This window comes from Mycteria americana, chromosome 9 (genome assembly GCF_035582795.1).
Source record: "Mycteria americana isolate JAX WOST 10 ecotype Jacksonville Zoo and Gardens chromosome 9, USCA_MyAme_1.0, whole genome shotgun sequence".
Classification (NCBI taxonomy): domain Eukaryota; kingdom Metazoa; phylum Chordata; class Aves; order Ciconiiformes; family Ciconiidae; genus Mycteria; species Mycteria americana.
Genome location: NC_134373.1, coordinates 4679579 through 4706936, shown reverse-complemented (window position 1 = coordinate 4706936; position 27358 = coordinate 4679579). Strand labels below are relative to the sequence as shown.

Below are 27358 nucleotides of genomic sequence, written 5' to 3'. Positions count from 1 at the left end.
AAAGTACTGCATAAAAATAGAAATATTAGCGCTATAGGAGCGAAAGCCAGGAACCAACACTTGATCTTTAGTAACGGGGACAATTACATTGGTTTTGGTAAAGCACTCGTCAGAACGCGCTGCTCAAAATTCACTTGTGCTGTCACTGCCTGTTGGCGACAAGGGGAATTTCAGCTTAATGCCAAGGTGCTAGACAGGCAGGTCAGACAGACGGCACTTACCCGGCTGCTAGATTGATCCAGTCGATCAACACGAAGGGTGATGCTGCAGTTTGAAAGACCCGCTGTGATTACATCATTTGATTCAGTAACAGAGAAAACGATGCAATATTTTGAAACCAGTTTGGTCTACCTCCTGTAGACCAAATTAAGACTCGAGGATGACGGCGTACGCAGGCACTCGTCACCGGAGTCATTTTCAAGCCTCTGTTGCTATAAAGCAGGAAAGGGCTGTTTTCAAGAGCAAGAGTTTCCCAGCAAAAGTGATGCGGGGAAGGATTAGAGGCGATTCCCTGTTGCCTAGATAAAGCTGACGGGTGAGGTCAACCCGCCCTTTGCCCGCAGCCGCTGGCAGGGTGATCTAGAGGCAAAGGCGATGGTACACCACGCTGCGACTCTCACCCAGACGCTTCAACAAGCACAAACACCACGCCGGCCCTGAATCATGGCCAGGAGATCTCTAAGACTCTCTTCCTTAATAACATGAGGCCATGCACAGAATCTCCCTCCTGCAAATGACTTGGCAGCCTTAATGTATTATCAGTTGTTTAGTTTCTGCCTATGAGCTCTCCCCTCGTCTTCTCAGACCCTTATCTGAAGTCAATGAAAAGAGCGTCACCATCTCCAGCAAGTTTTGGGACAGGACCTTGAGTCAGTCAAGCCAGTCGTTTCTGTCTTACGATGGCACAACGTGACTTCTCCTCTATGCATTAAAGATTTGGACTGTCCCATTCGCTGAATCTTGGGTCTTTTTGAAGCAAAACCAGTAATCTGGTAATCCTGAGTGAAGGAAAGCAGGGGAAATTCTGCTCATTGGACAGAAGCATTCCTTGGAGACAACATACATCAAACATGACTTAAGGGAAAATTAAGTTTTATTCAGATGATATCTTAAGGAGTTTCCATTCTCATGTCAATGATGAACACTTTTATTACGGGGAGAGGCTGGTTAATCTTTAACCAAGAATTTACAAGAGATTCTTAAAACAAACAACAAACAACTTACGAAGCTTCATGAGATCTTCCTTTTATTCTGAAGAGTTTGTACCGTGAATGCTACCAGACCGATAGCTGCGTTACGAAAGAAAGAACAAGTTAGGCGATGTGAACTACCCAAGAAATCCCGACTGGGAAGCTCACCTCTGGATACAACAGAGGGCAGCTCAGCCAAAAACCCATGGGAAGGGTTCAGAGGAATTGTTTCTGCGGTCTGAGTGTTTTCCAGAAAAAGCTGGACCTCGGGCCACCAACTCATTTCAAAAACATGGTAGACCAAGTGGCAGGTGACCAATGCCACCATTTTACGTAGTAGGACCTTAGGGGGAATACTTCTCTAACTTCATACTGAAGCTGATGAAAAGAATGTCATTCGCTTCAAGGAATACTAAAAGTGGATCTGTGCCCAGTTTGCCAGTCTCATAACCCATACTCATAACCCCAACTCATAACGCATCGAGTCCCTCTAGTTAATTAATAGCATTTGTTATCAGGTAGAAATGCAATTCCTTTGAGGTGCCAAATTGCCATGCGTGTTTCCTGCTGCAAGAAAGAAAAATGCATGCATACACCAACGTTTCCAGAAAGCTTGAATGGAAAACCCTTTCATGTCAGAAGTTTATTTTTATTGGTAAAATATTAAATAATATACAGAATTAAAAACTGCACTTACACTTCTGAGAAGAAATAATTCTTGGACAAATTATATGCTTGTTCCTGAGATTCCCTACATTTATTCCAGTAGCTGTGCACTCAAGACAGTACAAACCTTTATAATATAATCCTTTTCACAAAGTATTACAAAGTTTCTGCAGCTTCTTTTATTTATACACACATACGGACTCACACTCTCACATGGCTGTACAACACTCACACATGTACAGAGTACACGCATACAGATGTGGAACCATATGTACGCGTGTATACTAAGAAGAAAAAAAAAATAACAACAAGTCCCATAGTTCAGTCTATAGTGGCAAAACTTTTTTAGCGGGGGGATACAGGTTTACATTAGGGTTGCTCACATGCACCACTGTCATAGTGATCAGTTCTAAACTCCTTTTACAAGAGCATGTTCCTATGACCACATAAAGCAATGGGACAGTTCCCAGGGTCTTCACTGGCTTTTGGAATAAACTCCGATTTTCTGATTTCCTTTTTTTTTAATTTAATTTTTTTAATTTAAAAGATTCCTCAATTTGAGCTCAGAACATGTGTCACAGAACTAAAAAGAACGTAATCTGCGAGAAAAGTGGTCATTTGCCAGATTACTCACCTGGCTGGCTTCAGGAAAACAGCACTAAAGTGGGCAGAGCGCAACTCCGTGCGAGTCAGGGACGCCGCCGTGACAAATGGGTCAGACCCCATAGCCTGAAGTGACGCTCACAAAACGGGGCGTGCTTTGCTACGAGCCCACGGCTGCAGTGAGGTCCCTTTTGGTGGGAGGACCTGAGCAACCTACGTGAGGTTACCAGAATGCGGCCCTAGGAGTGTGAACCCACGGGCAACCGCGACGGTCACCCACTGAATGCATTTTTCTTCTTGAACTCAAACGCAAAGAGTCTGGGAAATAATTTTGGCAATCGATCAGAACGGGATACAGTCTTCTTACCTCTGTTATTATTAAAAAGAAACTTCTTAAATACAAATTTAAAAGACAAAAGTGGCTACTGTGCATGCGCAGTAACTGCCTTTCAAAGAAATCTCGACGGGATTTTTTTTTTATTTTATTACGTACCTAAATACATATTTACAGAACAGCGGCTTCAGTCTACTGGGGGAAAAAAAAAAGGCATTAAAAATACACTATATATAAATATGTATGATATGTAAAACAAGTCCCATCTAAACTTATATAAGACAAGGACAACTCTAAAGAAGCTTTTCTGGTCTCTCAGGTAGATAAAGGACACGAGTCCTGTAATTCTTACGGAGGCAAATCTCTCCCATTAGAGTAAATGGCAGTTTTGCCCTAGCTAAGAGATTAGGCCTAATCCAAAACCCATCGCCAAAGTCAACAAGAGTCTCCACTGAGTGGGTTTTGGATCAGACCAAAAGATCTTTTTTTTGTTGTTGTTGTTATTTTTAATAAACATCAATATTAAGTGCTTTTCTTAAAAAGAAAGCTGCAATTAGAAAAGAAAAGGAAGGAAGAGGCAAGAACAGGTATGTCCTTAATTCCTACACTGGATGTGTTTCAATGTCAAATAAAAGCAGGAGTTAAAGTATGGGCTTTAGCCCTAACGTACAGTTTCTCACCTTTTGTCAGTCACAATCTTAATTCACGTAGTTACTTGAACCTTATCTTTGAATGTTATTTAAGACAGCATTTTGTTTCACTGATTTGTATGGACTGGGGAAAGAAAAAAGAAACTGTTGTACATTAATAAGACGTCAGGGAAAGTATTGCACTTGAACAGAAAAATAACCCAAAAAGGTGGTTTTGTTGGTGATTTTTTTTTTTTTTTAACTAATATAAGCAAATCATCCATGTCTGCAATGAGCATGTTTAGAAAGCAGGATCCAAGAATGAAGCATAAGGAGCAAATTTGGGGTTGGTAACCCCCACCCTGGAATACAACAGTAGTAAAACTTTTTTTTAAAGCATTTTCTTCCAACAGGAAAAAAAAAATTATATGACTTTTTTTACTTTACAATTTTAAATCTTTCTAAACATTTGCATTAAAAGTTTCCAGTTTCTCATAAAAAGATATACATTTTAGGAAAAAAAAAAAATACAACCGGAAAATAAAACCAACTAAAAAGGAAGGCAAATATACAGTATTATAATTACATCACCGTGGAGTCATCTCGGAAGGTACCCTAGATCTTTAAAGTGTTACAAAGAGTACATACCTTAATTTTTTTTTTTTCTCAAATCAACTATCTTTTTTTCTTTTTCCCGTTTTTTATATAAAACTACACTTGAGTACAAAAATATGTAAACAGACTGTACAGCCAATGAACAAAAAACACCCCCCCCCCCCCCCCCCCAAAAAAAACAAACCCCCAAACCCTAGACAGCCCAAAGCTACAGGAGATAAGAGCAGGCCCAGACGTAAAGCTCAGAGAAGGAAAAGGGGGAGAGAGAAAGAGAAAACCACTGAAAGCCCGAGGAGACTGCTACATGGCAGAGGAAGTGAACGTGTTCAAGCTCTGAGGACACTTGACAAATCGTCAAATAATTGATCACAGTTTCAGAATCTGAACGACTACAAAAATAACCAAAAAGTCCTTCCCTTGTTACAGTGTGTTCAGGAACGAACCTCCATTTCCAGTAAGCAACGCCAAATCCCAGTAAGTGCATAGTAGGGGATTCAGTGACCTCTACCCCTTTCAGAAGCTTTTCTTATTCGATGTCACTTGAGGTAAAACTAAATGGCCCGATTTCCTGCAAACTGGCCTCGTTGTGCCAACGACGGAGTCGTGCTCTCCACTACGCCTTGCGGGAGGCATCCGTATTTTATCCGAGATTGATAATACAGACCAGAGGCTACCGGTATTCACGTACCGCCGAGCGCGAGGGATTAAGGCTACTATACAAACGTGAGCGACCCCGTCTTCACCGCAGAGCCCTGCCACCGAGCGCCGAACGACCGAGACCTAACCAGAGCTGCACCAATTAGCGAATAAGGCCCTCATCTCACAAATAACGGCAATTATTAAGCACGCAGCTAACTGCAAAGCTCCTCTGCCCTTCCAGATCTAATCGAAGGGATGGCAGGAGGCGAAGCACGTGCTCAAATGTTTTCCTGGGCTGCAGTGCAGTCGCCTAAATCAATCCCTGCTGCAGGAAGGAAGCATCAGCCCAAGCTTTGGGTCAAGCTGCTCCCTTTCTCCCAACAGAGTACACATCATGCGAGCCCCTCTCAAGCCACGATCTGATTAACTTCGGCATCATTCGCTCTTTTAAAATACTTCACATGCTGCCAGCAAATACATCACAGTATATTTTTTGTAACTGTAAATAACATTAGGTTTTACTACAGCAACGTAAGTCCTTGTTGAAATGGTCATTTCTGGCCACTGATTAATTAGTTCCCGTGATTTGTATGTAAAGGAAAAGTTTTTACAGAAGGCGAGAGCACGGGCAGTTATCCTCCCAGATGAGGATCCGCGTGAGCATACCGATAACCACCCTTCCGAAGGCTGGAAGCGAACGGGAACCGGCAACGCTTGTCTGCATGAACAACTGAAAAGCTAGGTGATTTAAATAGATACCAGTTTGATTGTTACCTTGGCCTGTTAAGCGTGCAGCACGGCAAAACGCCAGCACACCACCTCCTACTGACTGTCCTCCATCACTTCAGAGCCTCAGTGGAGAAGGAGGGCAGAAACCACACGCTGCCAGGCATGGCTGTAGGAGGCTAAATTAGAAACCGGGGATGTTCTCCTCGGCCTATACTTCAGGACAACTCCTAACGGGATAAAGGGAATATATTTACTACGCAGCAAATTCTGCCTCTCTCCTACCTAATTCCTCCTCCCGCGTACCCTCTGTGACTGCCGTGGGCCCGGACCCCAGCAGAGAGGTGCCGAGGAGCTGGCACCAGGCTGCCGCTGGGCTCGGGGTCTGACCAAAAGCGGGCTGGCTTAGTCACCTCCCCTGCCGGCAAGCTTCGCGCCGTGCCCGTGCCGGCACGCTTAGATGCTGCACCCGTGCAGGGTAAATAACTAGATCTGAAACTAGGTCAACAACCTGCCAGGAAAGTACCAAAACAACACCGCACTTCTCACCAAAGCATTACATCTTCTACAGATGGGCTCCTCTCATCTCTACGTCAATTATTAGGGTGGCAGCAGCGTGACAGTCAAACTTGCAAACCGTTTCCACAGGACTTTTGTTCTTGCCGGATTTCTTTTTCTGGGTTAAAGCAAGTGGCAGATGCTTTAAAGCCTGCTCCCATTCCTCAACGGGAAGTTAAAAGCACAGCAAAGTCCATTGTCAAGCGTGCTTTACTTAAAGCTGGGGAGGGGAAGAAAACGGGAGACGGCTGCCCTGGCACCCCGTGGGGCACTGTGCAGCTGGGGGCTTTCGGGGCGAGTCTCGGTGCCGCTCTGGGGACCCTGTGTTGGTTGGGACCAGCTCTGAGACCAGCTCTGGCTGGATAGCTGGAATGCACTTTGCTAGGGTAATTTTCAGCCCTTCCCACTCCTAAAAGCCAGCTGACTCCAGGAAATCTCACAGCAAAGTACTAAGAAGGTCCGTGGTCCTCTCTCCGGGTCAAGCGGCCAAGGAGGGTGCGGAAGGGGAGAGGGATCTGCCTCCCTGTGCTGTAGGAGAAGGGACGTTTACTTTTGGTTGGTTTTTGTCGTGCATTCTGAAAGGGTACGGTAGGATATCATGAACGACATCACAAACTTCCAAAATGCATTTGAAAAAGGCACATATACAATAAAGCATATATCTAATTATACGATACCATATATATAAATATACTTTCTCAAAATCTCCAGCTGCCCTAGACCGCAGGCCATTACTACCATCCATTTGTGTCTTTAAATGATACTAAGCCAAGCTAAGATGCACATTTCTAGCGTCAAAGCCAATTTCATCGCACTTTTCCTAAAGTCCCACACTGAGTTTAGCCGACGCCGGCGTCAGTGCAGCCTCCCTTCTCCCTCCTCATTACCTTATAACGCACAGCGAGAGCTAAGGAAAGGAGAATTATCTAGCCAAGGAACTGTATTACTGCGGCTCCTGTCCCTGGCTGAAATAAGCACCTTTCCCTAAATTAGCTCCCAAGTTTCTTTCTGGAAGAAGGAGTGTCTATTGTCTGGCTTCTTTCAATGGAGGGTTGTTTTTTTGGTTTTTTTTTCAAATATGAAAAAGCCAGCTCAGGACCTAGACAACAGTAATAATGTCCTATTAAAGGCCAGTTTTGAAGGGTTTGGTTTAGTTCCTGGCCTCCTCTTCTGCCTGACAGCCCCAATTTAGGAATACCCTTGTAAACAGAAAGAAATTTGGAAACTCTTAAAATTGAGAATTTCTTCACCTGTTACTAAATATACTTTCGTTCCACATAGCTATCTTGTGAGCTGTGTCCTCACATTGTAGAAACTACTACCATTAAAAAATCAGGCCAATTAACTAATTTAGATTCTTTCTCTCTAAGCCAGACCAATAGAGGTTAATGCCTAGACACCTTTCACATCACATCATGGATGGAAGCACTTTTTAAGGAGAATAAAATTGTTTTAATCCCATAAGTTACTGAGTAAAGAGCTGGCTTTACTGAAAAACGCTATATATTTTGATGTGCACTCCTAACTGATTGCAAAGAGAGGTGGCTGTAAAATTCATTGGCCATAACAGCAGATATATAGATAACGCCCTTTGCTCCAAGAATATGGATCATACCAAGAGCAGAATAAGCAGTCACACTTCTATTTCATTTAATAGGCTTGTAATACCCTAAATTGAGTCAGAATCTTGCCATTTCTGATGCAAAAAGCAGCGAAAGGCTTTACTGGCAGGGATGTGTGCAGAAATGGCTTTTTTTTTTTTTTTTTTTTAAATGAAAATGGGGAATGCTCACAGGAAGCCAATTCTAAATTTGCAAACGCACGTTTTTAACTGGAAGCTTGATTTCAAGAATTTCAAGGGAGTCCAATAAAAATCAGCCAGGTTCAATTCCCAACACCAAATACTTAGAACAAATGGATCCGCAGGCCAAGGATTGTCTACTGAAATTCTTAGTACACTGTGAATGACTAATGAACTCAACAAAACTCAAGAGCTTTTCTTAGAAATCTGCAGAGAGCAAGCAAGGGGAAAAAAAAAAAAATCTCTGAGGTCCCATTTTGCACACTTCCATGTAGGGGCAAACTGATTTATATAAAGCCCTCACATAATTTTCAGTAGGAAGTGAATGCTAAAATAAACGCTAGTCCAAAACTTTGTTCAAAATTTGAAATAGAATTTAGTCTTTCTCCTTTCCCTAGCTCTAGGATGAAAAACTTCAGTGAGTGTTCAGAAAAGGACATTGATAATAAAAATCAATGCAACCCCAGCTTCTTGCTCTACAAAAAATGCATTTTTTGGAAGATAACTAAACCGGCATCTCCTCTCTGCCTCCCCAGTTCTCTCTTTCTGTGATACCAGGACATGGCAGTGCTCACATACAGATCTTGCATGCTACCATTGGAACAAGAAGTCGGGCTTGACTGAAGCCAGCTACAGAACCACCAAGCCTCCCTGTCTGATCTTTTAAAGATCTACAGAATATACACTACAGGAGGTATCAATGAATCATCAATGAATGAAAGTGCACACTAACGAACTGCAGATATAATTGCAGCCAACTTATTTGTGGATACACAAGAGATTCTCTTCTGCCTTTCCCGTATTCCGGTGCTTTCCCAAACACAGGCAGAATTTTTTAACACTTTTTCCCCAGCGCTAACTATTCCAAGAAACCACAGCCTAGGTTCTTTCCGCTGACCACAGAGGGGAGAACGGAGCGCTGACCCCCAGAGACTGAAAGGGATTGCCAGCAACCCTTTCCTCTGGCTCAGGCACGTGTCTTCTGGAGGCCCATGCAAGGCCAGTGACCTTCAGGCCCGGCACCTTTCCCTTTGCACATCGTTCTTGAAAGACCTTTGCTGCCTCAGCAGAAATCACAACCGCTTTTTCTGGGGGCGACATGCTGTAAAAGCAACCCCCCTTTTCTGAATTTCCAAGCACATGCTGATGCAGAACGTGGCCGGCCGCCTCCAAAGCCAACCTTCCCAGCTGCGGAGAATCAGCCATATGGAATAGAAGCGATGCCCTCCAGCATCTCCCCATTTTTCTCCTGCACAAACTCCTTTGATTGCACCAAGCACAAGAAAATGAGAATGGTCTGGAGGACGGCAGAGGTTCATTTGCCTGAGTTTCCTCTACATTAGGACGAAGAAAGAAGGAGGGGGAGGAACCCAACGACATTAAGAACAATGTTGGGAATAGGTCTTTAAATCTGTCTCTCCAAAGCCCATATATTCCCAGCCTTGATAGCTCTCACATTACACAAGATGACATTTCTCTCCATATTGTATTATAATTAATAGGCTACTGCAAGACTTTACCAGCTCCTACTTAATAGCATTTCAGTGCTGGGAAGCAGTCATCAGGTAATCTGGCCATGATCTACTGTATCCTTTCTAAGCACAGGTTCTAGCTGCCAAGAATGTCACCATAAAAAGATTTCAATCAATACCACTCAGCTCCTACTTTCAAATGCTCCAGGTCTAGGAAGAGAAGAAGAAAAAAAACCCAGTACCCTCGAAACGAACAGCAAACTGGCATATGCATCAAGTACGCAGATTGCAGTGTGCAGATGGGAATTCATTATGGCCTGATCTTGCTCTCTCTTTTATACTGCAGTAACTTTATACTTTGGAAGAGGTCTCACCAAGCGTATGGAGACCGCGTGCACGGAGGGGGTTAAACCCATGCAGATCTTTCCATTCTCAAGCTGTGCTCTTGTTGCCAAACAACAACATTTCAATTGTGATTGGTACAAACAGTTGGGTTTCAATGGCAATCTGTCACATAGGTTTAAGCCCAGTTTTTACTGATGCAACCTGCAACTTGCTGGGTCGTTGCTGGCTTTGTTATTTACTGGGAGAGAAAGAAAGGAAACAAAACAGATTGGTGGTTTTTTTTCTCTTGTCCAGTCTGTAGTTCAAGGACTTGCTCTGGAGTTCGTTTCTCCATTTGTATTCCCTAGAGTGAAATTAATAAATTAGGAATAAAAGTGAAATCTGCAAATCCAAATCAAAGCACAGCACCTGCACCTCCATGTCTCACTTTCTAAGGAAGCAGGGAAGGTCGTATGTGATCTGTTCATTTGTAGGGCTTCCGTGCTCTCCATGAGCAAAGGCTATCTAGCAAAATCTGCAAACACTTCCACCCCTAAATTAAAGCAGAACTGATGGCTTAAAAACAAAAGGAAGTCACTGGTTCAGCAAATTAGCAAATAAGATGTCAACAAGAGGAAAAATGGCCAAGGCTCGGATCCTGATGTAGCTGAAGTAGTTGGGGTAGTTGCATTAAATTCAACGGAGCTAAAAGGAGTAATGCTGGCCGAGGACCTGGCTCCTAGCGTTTTCCCCGCTGCAAGTCTTAGTTTAGGCTGTTGCCAAGAGGTTAACACTGTGATAATAGAATGAGAAAGTATTTATATAGGTATATATAGATATATAATTATATTTAAAGAACACTTTGCTACTAGTACTTTTGTCATTTTAATATCCGTAATTTTAAAACAAAATTATTTCAGAAGAGCAGCAGAACCTCTTGAGTAAACTACAGACTCTCTCACCCACTCCTAGGCCACTTACTGTCCTAGAAGCAAGTTTAAATGTTATTTCTAAATGCTATTTCTTAAAACATAGGGTGCAACTAAATAAGTAAGGCTCCCAAGGGTCTCTAAGAAGCCAGTGAGTCAACACATAGGCATGGAGTAACAGCAAATCAACAATTCTAAAAAAGGTGCTTCATAAGTTAAGGAAAATAAAAATACAAAGCCTCAGACTTACCACAGAAGGCCCTCAGACTTATGAAACTAAACTGCTGTGATGTGGTACAGTGTCAAGACATACATTTCTTTTTTTTTTTCTTTTTTTTTTTTTTTTTAAACATTCTAGAGGGGCAATACACACTGAACCCGGAAAAACAGCTCACCCTAGAAAGTAATTTTGAAAGGAATACCGACTTTGATTCATGCTCCTAAAACCCTAACAGTTTTGCTTTAAAAATAATTGTTCATTCTGCAGAATAAAATTCCCCCCTTCTCCTCCAGCCACCGAAACCCCGCCCCGTATCTACACGTTTGAAAAAGGCTCTCCTCTGAAATGTTTCTACCTAGTCATCTGAAATTGTAAATGAGTGGCATCTCGTCGGGACTTTAAAGCACCTAGCAGGGTTGAGCGATATCCCAAAACAGGACATGATGTACGGCTGATTGAGACAGAAACGGACTGCCTTTCAATTCCCACAGCAAGCCAGGCGGGTCACTCACCAAAAAGCGACGGCAACAACAAACCCCTCTTTTAATCCCTTCCCTTCCTTCTTTCCATTCTTAAGATGGGCAGAGCAAATGAGGTTGGGTCCACAAAAAATAAGGTTAATAATAATAATTAAACAACAGCAACAACAACAACAGCAACAACAACAAAATAGGCGTCTCAATGTCTGAGGAAAAAGTGGGATTGTAAGTGCAGTATTTCTTCATGTGCAGTTCTTCTACTTCATACGAGTCCCCTTTGGATGAGAAGGCCTAGTGGAATGTGTGCTCCCCTCGGACTATGTGCGACGAGAACTCATAGCGGTCCTGGCTTCGGTAGCCACAGATGTTGCACTCTAGCGGGTCCCGGTAGCCGTGGCAGCCCATGTGGATGGTGTACATGACATGGTCCAGGAAAAGGACGCGACAGTGCTCGCACTTGAAAGCCCTAATCTGCTCCCCTTCGCCGTTGATGACCTTGTAGATATCCTTTAAAGAGCCCTTAGAAGCTTTTGTGGCATCCAAAGCCTTGGCGTCCTCCTTCATATAAGCCGGGCTTGGCTTTCTCTTGGGATTTAAGGCAGAGTTTCCTTGGTAGGACTGGCGGTCTTCGTGGCTGCTCTCTGAGTCAGTAGAATCCAGGCAGCTATTGCTGGGGGAGCCCTCTCTATCCTGGGTTCGACTCTTTGGTCTGATGAGGGAGATCGGGCCATCCATGTTGTTCTCGTGACTGTCAGCTGTTTCCCTGCTAATGGGCCTTTCTATCCTGTTAGGATGATAGACCTGAGCGTAAGCTGAGCTGATGACCGGGGCCACCTCTGCAATTGTGCTTGGTGTGTGCTGCATCAGGGGGTGAAGCGCCTCAGCTCCAAGGTAGGTGATTGCATTGTTGATGGCTTGGTCCATCATGTGAGACTGCATCAGCTCAGCCTCCTTCTCGTAGGTTAGGTTCATATCAAAGGGAATATCTGGATAGCCAAATCTCATGAGTTTTTCACCTAAGGGACAAGAGCAAATGAATGAGAAAAATCAACGTAATCACTCCAAGGTTTCACTGTAAGAGGGGTGGGGAGGGACAGAAAACCCCTGACTTGGGCTGAAATGCATTTCAGAGTCCAGAGTTAGCCTCCGCCTCCTCCTACTTGTTTACTGACCTCCTACAAAGTTTTTGTCCTGAGATGGGTAAAATAGCAACCTCACCAACAGCTTTTTTTTTTTTATTCCAGGTGAAACATGCAGCTGCAGTGACCTCCAGACCAATACCAAACCTTCCACTGGGCCTGGCTGTGCCCATGCTTCAAGTTAGGAAATACACGTTAACTGGTAGAAAATGGGATTGAACCGCCGAGGTCAATGAAGCTCTGCCGGTTTATACCATTAGACACTCTCCCAAAATTAAAAGAAGCAGAACCACATGTGCCCCGCACTCTGAGGTGCCTCATACATACCTTACAACAGGGCTGCATAGCAAGAAACCTAAGCGACTCGTACAGAGGGCTCGTACAGCGTCAACTTTAGAGCCACAACGTGTAAATCCTTCAACCAGCAGAAAAAAAAATAAAATAACTGCGTGCAGCCACAGAACGGAGCAGGTACCAGGAGCACCGGGGGCTGATCTACCATCTTGCATTCAGGCTATAATATCTTTGTAATTCACCCCCTCAAAAAAAAAAAAAAATCCTACCCCGATGTTTTGGACTGAGAAAAAAAGACACCCCCCAGTGTCTATTTAGACAAGAAAACAAAATAGGAAAACTACATGCATAGCTTAGTTTCATTTGGTAAAAGGCAAAAGCAACTTCCATTGACACAGGATAAATAAATACATAATAATGATGAAGCTGGCTGATTCATCACTATGTGAATCCAAATTCACATCCTCGTAACCTTTTGAAATCAATGGCATTACAGATATGCGAAACCAGAACCACATGCTGGTCAATTATGCCAGTCACAGGGCACGTTACGTATCACGGCTCTCCTTTGAAGTTAACAAATTTACCACTACTTACATCAGGGCTCAGCTCAGCAGCACTGCTTTTCCGGTGATGGCTTTAGAGTGCCAGTACAAGGAAAGTTCATATAATAACTCTTCTTTTTAAATAGAAAAGGTTATATGTATGACTATACGTGTAAGATACAAGATATACATGCTCATATGTGTTCAGACACACACAAATATTAGCTAGTTGTTGACAGTTAACTTTTTAAGCTGATTTTACAAAGTCTGATAAATAATTTTGGTTGGTTTTCATTGTCTTTGTTACTTTTCACTGCCTCGGTACATAAAACCAGACTTTTCTTCAACAGTGTAAGCTAATAAATTCAAGGAGTCACTACGTACAACTGGTTTGGCTATCCAAGAATTAAAGAACTCAAGAATCTTCTATCACCTTTTGCCAAAATCGCTTGGAACCAAATGCGTATAAACCACCATAAGAAAGAAACAGAACTGTAATCCCAAATCTCTTCCAAATAGCATTAGTACATTTCAACATAGCTATCACTCAGCATTTTATTTTTGACTATAATAATTCATTCCACTTAGTGCTGCTTATCTTAAAGTGATGCATAAAGAGAAATAATTTTACATTACCCATGGAACAATCAGGTTATCTTTGGAGATGATGCACCACTTTTGGTAGGGAACTTAGCCCTGATTAGCAAGGTAATTAAACGCAAGCCTAAAGTGAAGCACGTGAATATTCCTACTCTCTTCAGCAGTACTGCTCACATGCTTCTGATTAGACACCGCATTCATGAACCTCACTACGTTTCCCTACAGCCGGCTGTGTTACACTTACAGCTTACCGAAAGAAAGCATAAAATAGAAAACTGGTCCTTTGTTACACATTAGGCATTCGGAGAAAAATAGGGAAGGAAGAAGCAAACGGTGCTACAACGATGGCCCTTGTAATCTAACCTGACCTAAGGATGATTCTTGCCATCAAACATCCTCTCTTCAGTGTTTCTGGCATGGGCTGGCAGTCTTGCTGTCTGTGATGGCTGTCCTGCCGCTGAAAGGACGGACAACTCTGTAACGGGAGCTGCCTCCAGCCTCACTTGAAACCGAGCAGCTCCTTCCCAGGTGGGGCCAAAGTGGGACTGGAGGCCAGCTCCAGGAGGCACGTGGTGTCTTTGGTGGAGTGGGAAGAAAGAAATGAAAATGGAAAAGTCCATTGGTCCCTGCCACCTGTATCGTTCCTGTGTTTGAATAAAGAACTGGATCTGGTGAGAATCCGATCCGGCCTCCAAACACACTGTCAGTACTTTGTAGGCTACATAGATCAAGAAATAATACCTATCCTTTATGGACTACTTGGATGAATGACGCAAACCTTATTTTGATTCCTTTTATCTTCCACATTTAGTTACTCCACCACAGACAGCAGAGTAGAGAAAACTGCAAATTGCCAGTGACCTGAATTATTCACTCCTTTAATTATGAACCGGTTCCAAAGATGTCAGAGCCTTAGAAATGAAGCGTGACATAAAAAAGTAAAATAAATGATAACATGGGGAGGAGAGGGCGTAAGACACAGAGCTCAGAAGAAACATTAACAAACCAGTCCAACATGGTTTTCAATTTTAATTCCTCTTTAGCCAAATCTGTACTTAAAACTAACTAATCAGATTCATCATTTTGAATTTTCATGAAAAATTATGCTCAAATTCTATTTATTCTTGCCCTAACATTAGTGAAGTAGAAGAAGAAACATTCTCCACTGTGGTCATCTTATCGTATGACATTCAAAAAACCCCCCAAAACAGGTATTTGAAGCTAGATGAAAGCACACAGACACAGCTGTCCTGTGATACCTGTAGTCCATCTCATCAAGTACCTAAAGCAACTGCAATGCCGGACACTTGGGAGAAAGCTGCAAGCAATCCTGGAGAAAGCAGTTACAGAATTTACCAGTGGGTAAATTTGTTTCTGACCCTCATTAACTAGAAGCTGACTCTAATTCTGGAAGCCGGTTGATCTTCATCTGTTCCGAGATGCCTGTGTATTTTTAACTCTTACTATAACAACCGCGGTCTTATCGTAAGCCACATAAATGTCTCCTTTTGTATCCTGCCTGTTCTTAACCTCAGCGACATTCTGTGAGAGTAAACATCACATTCAAACTGAAAATACGTGAATCTGCTTCATGTGATCAGCTTGAAGATGGTTGCTTTCAATTTCACTAGTGTCTGCTTCTCCCTTCATTGAAGGAGAGGCAAAAAGAAGCACTCGGACTCCTGCGCATCCCAAGTTATACTTTCTGCCTCCACTATTTCAACAGGTTTGGTAAGACTAGTACCTCAATAGCAGATACATAACCAAGCCTCTCACGCACAAATTAACTCTATTTGCTGTATGCTGCTTCCTTTCCTCCCGAAATTTCAGCCAGAGTACAGACTGTGGTCCATAACCAAGGTCCCTTGGAGATTGCTGATCAGAAAGAGCAGTAAAGCATTGATAGATGCAGCATGCAAAGATTTCAGCGTACGCTTACATGACCTTCTCATAAACACCATTAAGTTGTTTTGGACAGGTGCCACACTTGCAGTACGCACAGGAAAATTTCCTGCAAGCAAGAGAACCATTACAAGTTCTTCCTGATAGAGTTGAACAACATTTCATTGGGGAGAAAACGGGAAGAAAAGTAAGGTCATGGTGAAAAAAAAGAAAAGTAGCAAAGCGGAGACTGCTGTTTTTCAATTCAAACACTGTGGTGCCATGAAAGATCAGAAAAGGCAGAAAAATAAGACAGAGTAAATATGAAAGAGGACACTTTTCCCCTACAGCTGGATCTGGATAAAAAGCTGCATGTCACATGAAACCCTGAATTCCTAGCCCCAGAAAAATGGAATACCAAAATGATCTGTTACACCTATAGAAGACACAGGTTTATCTAACAACGAAGTAGTATACCCTACTGAAGAGAATAATAATCTGCTACAGCGTATCTCAGGCAAGGATTTCCAATCAGTAAATTTGCCTTTGAAGACAGTAACAAAATACGGTCAATTGTATGCAAGTGGACAAGTAAAATAACCCTCCTGCTCTACAAAAGAGACCATCATCTACGGCTTCCAAAAATGGATTCCATTTATACCATCCAAAAAGGGGGTTGCCTCAGTTGCGAGGTATACTTATAATCAGTAAACTATACTGCTTTGAGAGCAGGCATGGGTACACCAGAATTTAAGGGCAGGGAGCAAGGTCTCCAGCCCTCTCAGATAAAGTCTCTAGCCCCTGCAAAGGTAACCTCTGAGAGGTATTGCAAACACAATTCTGTTCAAGCCTGTGGACAACCTGGGGGGAAAAAGAGTGAGAGGTGTGAACTGCCCTTCTTTCTTTTGAGGCTGTAATGTTTCTGAGGTCTAGACACAGCAGTTCAAGTGTCAGCACGGTTAACTATTTCACTGTTGGTCACAACCTGCAAGAACGTACTGAGACAACAGTACTTGCTGAGACAACACCAGGGAAACCTGCTCTGATGGGGCCATGTTTACGACCTCATAAAGCTGTATTTGGCTTGTCAGTAGAGAGTCCTGCTCCCATTTCCACCCTCTTCAACCCCAACTGTTGTCACAGCAGTAAATTAAATCAGAGTATAAATCCTCCAGTTCTTATCAGCTACACAGTAATTGATTTCAGACTACTCTTAAAGACAGCAGTCTAAGAATTAAGCTTTTATCTCAGAAGGACTAATAACAGTATAGGAAATACTGATGCCTCCCAGCGTTCCTCCTGCGGGTTGGATTGCTCCTGACCTAGCCTTGGCTTAGCACTGGTATTTGGGAATGGTCAGATGACTGAGAGCAGCCAGGTCAACGTGTCAGTGCCCCCCAGGTGAGCTGCTGCATGCTGCTAGCCCCCTACTATTCAAAAGCATGTGAGTTAGCTTAAAACCACCTTCAGTGGTAATTTAACAACTCCATCTGAATCTGCATTTAGCTGAGGGGCAATGACTTTTCTAAATGGCTGTGTTAATTGCTTACAGTCCTCTGATCCTCTCACTTTAAGTGTCCTCAGTGTAGGCAGAATGAGTATATGACACCCTTAAAATCTGTACGACTGTCCTTCCAGGGAGTGAGCGTGGAAAACGCATATTACACGACTTTGGAGTCTAGCAGTATATGCTTACCCCAAATAATTCTCTCTCCCAGCTCCCCTCCTAAGTTTAGCACTGCCTCAGTAGCAGTAAAAAGAAGCTTTAAGCTACAGCTCAAACCAAGAAAAATTCCCCATACTGTCTCCTGTTACAAGCTGCACAATTTTAAGATGTCAAGATACAAAGCAAAATATGAATTTTGGGCCTAGGATTCTGAATTTGGTAACCAAAAGCCATCCAATGCTGTTTTATATTCATGCGTTAATAAGTTTATTGTGTGCAGAACGCTGCGCTTGGAGCAAGCACTTCTTCCAACAGAAGTGATGTGATTTTACTTCCTCATGCCGGTATTATCAGACCAGTTGTTGCCAACTCCCAAGAATTTAATACAAGTTACAAGTCTTGAGATACTTGTTGTTTTTTGTTTTTAACACACACGCATGTGGAGACAGATAATTATATGAAAGTCCTAGTTTTTATTTGCTGGGGCAAGGAGAGGGAAGGATGACAAGTCTAAATCTGAAGAGGGCCAGAGAAAAAATAAAAAAAAACAAACCAGCCTTAAGGCACAGTAAAAAGCTCAAGATTTTCTAAGCCATTTTCATGATTCTGGGGACCTCGCTTTTGAATTCTCTGGGTTGGTAAAATTAATTCAATAATTTTCAGGATCTCTTGCTGTGATTTAACCGTCTCCATTGTTGTCCCTCCCTCCCCATTACAACAAGTTCTGAGAGTGCTACTCTTCCCCTTGTTCTTTTGGCTATTACGAATAACAAGTAACCTACACCTACGCACTAAAAATAATAAAAGGCGTATTTCAAGCTTACCCACAAACTTCTGTGGGGTGGAGCTTTTACGCTTTCCCATGTTGCTTGTCAGCTTCTCTATAACAGCAGGTCTCTCAAAAGGCACCAGAGAAATATTGTTGTCCATCACAGGCTCTTGTTCCTTACAATCTTCCATAGGAGGTACTACATAAAACCAAAAAATCATATCAGACAAGTCTGGGCTACACTTCACAGGCAACACAAATCATTTGAGCCCTGCTGATTGCGCAACAAGTGCAACACAAAATAAAGAAAGGTGCAAGAACACACTGGGCATCAAGATAGCATTCACCTTTAGCCAGAGCCACATTTACAAAATGCCTCTGTTTGGGACCACCTTATTTAGCAGAAGCCCAATTTTAAGCATTTATTAAAGGACTTGTTTTGCTCTGAATACTCAAGATCCCCAGTGAGGAGGGGACATTTTTGAAACCTCACTCTGTAGATGACATGTTCTGTTATTTGCCTTTTAACGTGGTCACCTGTTGCCAGTGTAACTTTTTAGGTATTATTCTTTGTGTATTCCCTTAACTTGACGCTTATCATATGGCATGCTTACCGTTCCTATTTTCTTTTCACGCTAATCTCAATAACTAAAAAACATACAAGGCATTGATAACTTCTGTTTCCTGGGCCTGGCTGTGCATTCCCCGCGACAAAGGCTTCCGGAACGAAGGATCTGTTTGTTAAAGCGTGTTTTCTCTTTCTATACACGAGATTGTAAAATCAACAAACGCTGTACTGGAATTACAGGATTGACATCGTATGGAAATTCCCTTCAGAATCAGTCACAGGAACTATCAATTTTTTTAGTAATATTTTACCCTTTCAAACACAGACCTAACAACCGGTGAATGCAAGTCTTCTGTGTCTGTCTTCCCACTTTTTGGGATCAGCAGGGAGCGTCCCTGTGCTAACTAGGTTAGGGGAATGCTCATACACTGTCTTTGAGACAATAACAAGAAATTAATGACCCCTTCTGTCTTTACTCATTTCACTCTTTGGCACTTGCTGGGTTAGGGAATAAGGTGCTAGAGCAAAAGCAGTACAGGAATTGCATGGGCTACCAATGCAATTGCATGGGCTACCAATGCAATTGCATGGGCTACCATCGCTACCAACCAGGGTAGCAACCGACTTGCACAGGGTTTTATGTCACTCGCTGACACAGCTACTCACCAAATACCGACAGAGTACTCTGCTTTTGTTGAGCATCTTCTTATAAACACCAAGAAGGGTCAGTGGTACCATACTGTGGATCAGGCTCAGAGAGTCCAAGTCATTTGCAATATACGTCAAAAGTGTGATTCCGCATGTACCTCTTCCCACTGCCCTGCTGCCACGGATTTAATACGTGGCCCAACTGTCCCACATTCATCTTCACAAGGTAGCAAGAGAAACCCGAGAAGGATCAGCTACCAGTCCGTGCACTAATGGGATGGTTCAGGTGTATAAAATTATTTGAGGAGAAGAATGGATGGCAGAGAAATAGAAACCGGGATGATCTTGCAAAGAGCTCCTACAATTTGTAAACTGTGAGCAACCCGTTGCCTTCTCTTTATTAAATAAATCTTCCAGAGAAGTCACGGTGGTATTGCAGAGGTAGTAGAGAAGGACTGCAACGCGCATCTTCTGCTAGCCCGGCTCTCACCGCAGCAGCCCTTCCTGTCACAGAGACCTTCTCCCGGAGACTGGGCCATAAATGAATACCACCAGCCTCCTTTCCTCCCATGTAACTTTACTACCTTCAGGATCCTAATACGGAAGAATCACTCCCTTGTTCTTAAACACGCAGCTGTTTGCTAGCACATAATATATGAAAAATGGGGTGATAAAAGCCTTGTCTTTGCCTTCTTTCTAGTAAAGAAGAGCAAATACCAGGCAATTACAAAACAGAGTATCTGCTCAGGTGAACTTCGCAATTCAGACATTCATAATAAGAAAACATGGCAATTTATTCATTTGATTCCATTTGTGCCTCTGCTGCTATGGAAAGCTGAGTACTTTGAGGCTTAGAATCTACCATATGCTATAAAATGATTTACTCTGCTGCTTTTTTTATTTGTACAGGATGCTCCCCCTGAGAAACACAATGGTTTCTCATTTACAAGGCAGTCCTGCTGGCATCAGTGAAAGAGAGGAAGAAAAAGCATAAATATGAAATGAATCTAATGTTGCAACAAAATGGGATGCAGTGTTCGAGTGACCTAATTAATGCCCAAGGCAGACTGGGAGGTCTGGAATACTTTAATAGCTAAGGCTAAATTTGTAAGGTTATTTAAATACTGTGCTTGGTCAGGAGCTATCTGCACTAGTTCTACTCAAGTATTTACCGAGGAGATTTTGGAAGAAAGGAAAGATGATGCCTGGTGATTTTCACTGGGAACTGGCGTGTGACTGTCCTTTTGGCTTACCAAAAACCAGCGTATGCATGCACATGCACTCACGCTCTGCGTGACACCCTGGATCCCTGCCCAGTGGCAATACCCATCCTCCCTGCCACGGGCCAGGTTTGCACGTGAGTGCCACTTCAAGAATTTCCAGCCGTTGGTGTACAGGACACACGAGGCTGGTGGTGGGGACCTGGGGACGTGCAGAGGGTTCTAAATCCCTCCTAGGAAGACTTCCTAAAGGTATGCTGGCTTTGTAGGACTGTACTTGCTCACAGAACCAGTTGAAAACCTCCTGCTTACTTTCATAGCCATCTGATTAAGCTCCAAATGTAGTGACACTTGTATGTCTTGCAACAATTAAGTAATAATTAAATAATTCTACTGTTGGGCATATGTGTGTAAAATTTCCTAGACGGAATTTGAAACCTTTCCTCCATGAAAATTGAATAGTGCTAAAAAAGACATCTGCTCTTCTCTAAGTCAGGAAAGAATTCTGCTTGGACTCCTTTGAAAAGTAAATTCATCACCAATAGAAGCATTTTCTTTTCTATCTTTCATGCTGCAAGCTCTTTATCCCACCTCAGAACTCAACTCTATAATCCAGGGCATGGCTCTTTTGCAACAGAATCACACCAATATTTGTGTTACGAAGGGAATAAGTTACCAGAATTGTTTTGTTATGTAGATTTCCTGGAAGAAGGGAGAGATGGAAATAGCCTAGATTCTGAAATCATTTAAATTGCATGCAAAACCGGACCAAACAGGTGACATGTCGCATTTGAGAAACCCAAAGAGTTAAGCGAAAGATCACATCGTCAATTCTAGATACATTAATTTTCATTTCAATTTAAAAAGATACAAATAAATAGCCCAGCCTGCATCTTTTTTTTTTTTTTTGAGGAAAAACAAAATAAAAAAGGGGAAAAGCAAACCGATCACACACAACCAACAGTTGTCACAAATCAGCTGCTCTGTGGTAGAAACTCATGCGGATACATTTATTCTGCGGTAAATGCAATTCATTTTTTGTTGTATTTCATTGTACTTCATTACCTTGGTAGTGGCAGCTACCAAAGAACAGCTAACACATTATAACTAGCTTTGAGACAGCAACTCATTTTATGCTGTGAACTTATGGTCTCAGCTCAGGAAAGTTTTTTTATTCTAAAAATCAAGCATCTAATCCATGAAAAGCCCACGCTTGAGTATGTTTTTGCTCAGGAATGTTCTTAACCAGCTATCAGGGCGCGCGCCTGGACTGCCCATGCAAACAGTTACCGTCTCTGACACTGTTAATGTTCTCAGTTGCAGTTAACACCAAATGTTGTTTCTAAGCCCAAACTCTCAATACACAAACCTGGATGGTCTTCAGAACAAAGTCTTTATTCTCCTGAAGACATTGGTCTTTCAATCATAGTGCTCAAAGCGGCTACCTTTTAGTTTTTGATTCTTAATTTGTAAGAAACCACACATACTATGAAAAAAGTTTATGCTGTCCCAGTGAGGAAAGAATAAGGGAAAAAAGAAGGAAAAAAATTACCCAGTGTGCGTTTTACTGATAAATACTTTTGTGTGCAGTCACTGGGCTAAGTCTCAGCTGGCATAAATTAGCATCACTCCATCAAACTCAATTTCTTTTCCTAAGTTCATAGTATTGCTATTTAAAAAAAGTGTGTGTGTGTGCAGAGAAATGACAGGAAATATTCCCATGGATCCTGGTGTGAAGTCTCCCGTGGGACCAGCATTTTAACGATGTTTGAAGCAACTATGTAAGAGGGAAGGACACAAGGCCATTGTGTGTTTAATGTGGAGCTGGCCTTTGAGCCTCGCACAGCCTAGGGCTAGGCTTCTTTCTCCTTCTCCTAAAGGGTACCCTTCTCCACTCTACTTTAAGAATTTCCCTGGACTTTTTGCTTTGTGAGATGGAGAACAACATATAACCGGGTGTAAACCATAGCTAGCATTCAACATTTCTCCCTGTTCGTTCCCGCAAAAGTCATAGCATTCAGTGTTCTTAGCATTCAGAGACTGTCACTTTTGTCACCCTCAACATGCTGCTAGTTAGGAGACCACAGACTAATTTCTACCTCCAGGGCCAGCACTGCTTAGCCAAGAATTGCCAACAATAAAGTCATGGGAGCTCTCTTGCAGCAGCCGTCGTGCTGAGCAGGGAACAGGACCTAGCCACAAGGAGGGGCAGCTCAGCAAGCAACCGGCACCCTGCGAGAGGATGGGGAGAGACCCGGAGACTTGTACGTTCCTACCCGCACACCGAAACTAGCCCTCCTTCCCCTCCTCCCGCTTCCCCTTGTGCCTTTAGTCAGGAGATCTAGCCATCTGCAAGACAAAGATAACTGAAATTAAAGGCCTCATCAGGCCACGGCAAAAGCACCCAAGTAGATGTCTGTAGCATGCCTATAAACTGATCAACTTGAGCACAATGCTTGAAAAAATCCAAACTCTCTAGGGGCTGCCTCCAGTTTTCTGGAACAATTAATCTCTGCAGAAACAGTTTAGACCGATGTTAAATGTTGGCCATATTGGTTGAGACCCAGCACAGCCACCTGCCTCCTTAAAGCAGGATGCTGGTAGGGATAAGAAAATCCCCAGCTCTACCTAATTCTGTGCATAACAGTGAAGTTGTGACCAGGATCCATCCCAAAATGCATTCAGAGGCTTCAAAACACTCAGCAAGAACAAAATAACTTAAAAAGTATTTGGAAAGAGAGTCAGAAAAACTTAACCCCAATGTGATGCAAAATAAACCAATGATCAAAATCTCCAAAGGACGCACCCACTCATCCTCAGGAATACCCTTTCCATGTGTGACATGGGAGAGAAGGAAATTAATACATTTTTCAGGGTTAGACTAAGACCTAACTTTAAGCTGAGTAATCATCTGTATACTCTTCCCTGGTGTCTTTATAGTCTCAGGGGAAAGGACTTTGCTGCAGACCTCTACAGGTTGGTGCTCATGACCCTCACTCCCACGCTGAGCTTCACGGGTGGGAGTGATGCTGGGATGCGAGGTGAGATTTATTACTAGTCCCAGCTGAATTTGGAGCTCCCTGTCGCTGCCTGTCCTCGTTATGCCCTCGCTAAACAGCGCAACGAAGACAGTGGATCAAACATCCCTTAAACGTTCACCAGGGGAGATTTAAGCATATTTGCCTAGAGGAGAAAGAGGCACTAGTTGAATTCAAAGTGCTGTTTTAAGCTAATTTTGTTGAGAAAAGTAAAGGGGTTGTGTGAACTTTTCTACTATAAGCCCAAGCAAAGTCAGTCAGGCTGTAAATAAAAGAACTGTCCACATGGGGTTTGCACTAGTTTAACCTCAGGTGGTAGAAAAATCAATGCAAGGTCAACCATTCCAGCTTCTTTGGGTAGACAAGGTTAAGGACTTACCGTTCTTGTCATAGCATTAAGCAGCTTAGAAAAAGCTTTAGATTTCCTCAGAAGTACACTATCAGCAGGAGTAAATCCAATTTTAATAAATAACTGAATAATAAACCCAGAAGTTGAGTGGAATTTGGGAAGATCCTCCACAACGTGATCTCTGAAACATCCTGGCTGTCATAGCTATATCAGCCTACTGTTACTCCCCTAAGGAAAGGCTGACTGAAATCGCCACCTCGCTGGTTAGTAAGACAGGCACACCCTTGTAGAGTGAAGAACGTGGATTTTGTTGGGAATGGAGTCGGTGGTTAAACTCCTACTATCAACTAAGCGCTCCATCTAACAGACCAAGCACACAACAGGTACCTGCAAATAGCAAAGCCCCGAAATCACTCTTCCCACTGACTTTTATAAGCATTAAGTCAGGCCTAAAGCAGATAATCACTAACTTCAATGTCTTTGAAGTCATCCATTACATTTTTAATGTTGATTCTAGTCTCCAGGGTGTCTACAAAGACAGTAATTACTTAACAGAGCTGTATGAACGTTTTGGCAATACGTATTAAATACATTTAGAATGACTTTATAGGATTAAATTGTTCATGGAAAAGTACTCTTTAAAATTTTTTTGGTGACTTTTTTCACCAAAAAATAGCCCATATTAGAAGTGCTGACTAGATTTTATTTCAGCTTGTATTTTTAGGTTTTTAGAAATGACCTTTCAGAACTTTTATATAATTAATTTCCAAATGACACCATATGACTCCACTCAACAATGAAAAGCAAAATGGAAAAAAAAGAGGAAACGTTCTTTCACCTTTTCATTTACCTACAATCTAACTTTTTGGTATTCTTAGGTATACGGTAATTTTAAATCAAAATGGAAAATGTGTAATTTTTATATTTTCTGATTAGTAAAAAATTTTAAAGACTTCAAGTACCAAACATCTGAAGACAACTTTTAAAAGTGAAAAGATGTTCAGTTTTAGAAGAGTTTCCGAAACACTAATTTTGAATGAAATTATAACAATTTTTGGACAGCTACCATTTAGTATTTAGCGCTACAGATAAGCCTACAACCCTGCAGTCTGAGATATTATGCTCATTATCCATACTAACAGCTACAGAAATTTTTGAAAACAAATCCACAGAGTTTGACATTTCTTGCTTTCAACAATCTTTCTGGCAATCTTCAGTCTTCATGCATATTAACACATGCAGTGTTAGTTAACATATTAATACCAACACATGTAAATGCATATAAACATTTTTTTGGGTTATAATTACTTTCATCAACATTGTTGAATTCCATTCTGCTCTGAAGATTTTTATATCTATCCCTCCCTTGTTTTGGGATATAAGATAACATTACACAGAGTAGAAGTAATGACTTCTGAATGCCTCCACCACCCTTATCTCTTATAATTATCAGTCGCTATCAGAACGGAAGGGGAGTCGTACATTTCATACATGGCTTAGTTCATTTTTAGGGTAACTTTGCACAGGTGACTTTGCTTTATTTTCATGTCTGCATATTAAATTAAAAAAAAAAAAATATCAGCAAAACCAGTGCTGTTAAATTGGACAGAGTGAGGATTCAGCCCATCTTTTCTCCTCCTGCCTATCTGAGCATAAGCAATCTATAAGATGGAAGTGATAAAAAGCTGACAGGAAGGAAGAAAAACAGATGGAAAAAAACCCGCAAGAGATGCTCCAAGTCCAAGAGACCTCAAAAGGCCGTTTCCACCCACCATGGTGACTCATGACCTGCCCGGCAGCCTCCATACTGACATTCTGCAGATAGTTGTGGCAGCGTTCCTTGTGCTCCTCCAGCGAACTGCGCTGCTTGTAGCTCCGGCCACAGTAGTTGCACTTGTGAGGCTTCCCCACTGCGGAAAGAACGAGAGCATCAGGTCAGATCCACTGCAACCCACTTTTTGCTATCAAAAATCACACCCTTGCAACAAACAACTCTTGCGATGGAAAGACACCTAAGAAAGGTTACTCAAGTCCCAGACCTTTTTCCCAGCCCCATTTTCCCACCGCACACACCTCCTCCCACCCGCCGGGTACTTCGCCCCATCCGTTCTTCACGCTAACGCGCAGCATCAGCAGAAGGAAAAAGAGGCGGACTTGTTGATCGCAAAGCAAATAGACAGACGACAAGAGGGGAAAGCAAACCAAACGGCTGAATCACACCCCAGCACTGCCTGTGTGTCACCAAGTCTCGTGGGAAAGAAACCTCTGAGACATTTTGCCCATGGTACAAACAGTTGTCTTCACAAAAACGGGCTGCCCCAGTGGCCTAATTCTGCTCCCAACGGTGGGGAAACCCATTACGTGGCCCAGGGGAGTTCTTCTTTCATTGAGACAACTTTGCCAAAATTACTAAGGGAAGCTTGGGAAAAAAAAGACAACAGAAAGTTAACTTTGGTAACAGTACTGTTACATGCCAGAGCTGAGCTGCCACCAGTAATTCATAGAGAACAGATAATACTAAAATATATATAATGTAAACATACATATATAAAAATATAAAAGGCCATGTACAATGAAAACCAAGCCAGATGAATGCAAGATATAACTCCAATTTTTAATTTTTTTTTTTGTTTCACTCAGCTGCGTTATGAACATATGGCAAATGCCTCTTAATACATGCAAAACCTGGCACCAGATTCTCATAAAGTAGATCCCTTTCATAGCATGTCATTAAGAAACCACAAGAATGGCCCAACCCAAGGCCAGAAAGCTAGCCAGAAGTGTATCTTGCCAAGCCGTGCTAATAAAGGTTTTTAATATAATTTAAACTTGTAGAACATGAACATTTATTCTCTAATAACTAAGGAGCTATTAAGTCAGTACTGCAAGTCTAGTAAAACACCACCAGCTGCGATTTTCAGAGGTGGCTGAGGGATGGGGAAGGTCAAGCTTCTTCCAGAGTTTTGAAAATCTTAGGTAAGAATTTTAGTTTCCGGCCAACAAAACTGAGAACATCCTCTGTTGGATAATATACATGTTTCTATTGGGTTCGTCCCAACATTGAAAGCTTTTCACAGTCATTTACTTAATGAAATCCAAGCTGCACTAATTGCAGCCAAAATGTACCGTCACCACTGGGATGGGAAAATGCAGGGGACACTGCGGGGAGGACACCCGTAGCCAACAAGAAGCCGGACAGAGGGCTCCTTGCCTTGGGGCTGAAGCCCTAAACACGAAAGACCCAGAGCCAGGGAACTTCTAGGGGGCCTCTGTAGGACCAGCACATACCACAGTCTGTGCCCCACATCACCTATATGATGGAAGATGAAAAAGCCTGAGCCTCTGGTATCGGAGCTGGTCAAAAAGTTTCACAAGTTTTTGTCTCAGAAAAAAGGGATTTGATGAAATGAATATGCTTGCAGAACGTTTCTGGTTTTCTCAAAAAGTTTGTTTGTA

The 27358-nt window shown here is 42.4% G+C and overlaps 1 protein-coding gene across 12 annotated transcripts in view; it reads right to left on the bottom strand.

Moving 5' to 3' along the window:
• Positions 1–1779: 1779 nt before the first annotated feature.
• The window catches only part of IKZF2 (IKAROS family zinc finger 2), a 121406-nt gene continuing 95827 nt past the window's right edge, over positions 1780–27358 (bottom strand). For 10 of the 12 annotated variants that reach the window (XM_075511701.1, XM_075511695.1, XM_075511697.1 and 7 more), the window contains 3 exons: positions 25675–25812; positions 18135–18278; positions 1780–12201 (listed from right to left, as the gene is read on the bottom strand). In XM_075511701.1, the coding sequence (XP_075367816.1) occupies positions 11477–12201; positions 18135–18278; positions 25675–25812 (1007 nt within the window). In that variant the 3' untranslated portion in view covers positions 1780–11476. The remainder of the gene's footprint in view (positions 12202–18134; positions 18279–25674; positions 25813–27358) is intronic. The other 2 variants (XM_075511704.1, XM_075511705.1) reach the window with 1 other exon arrangement.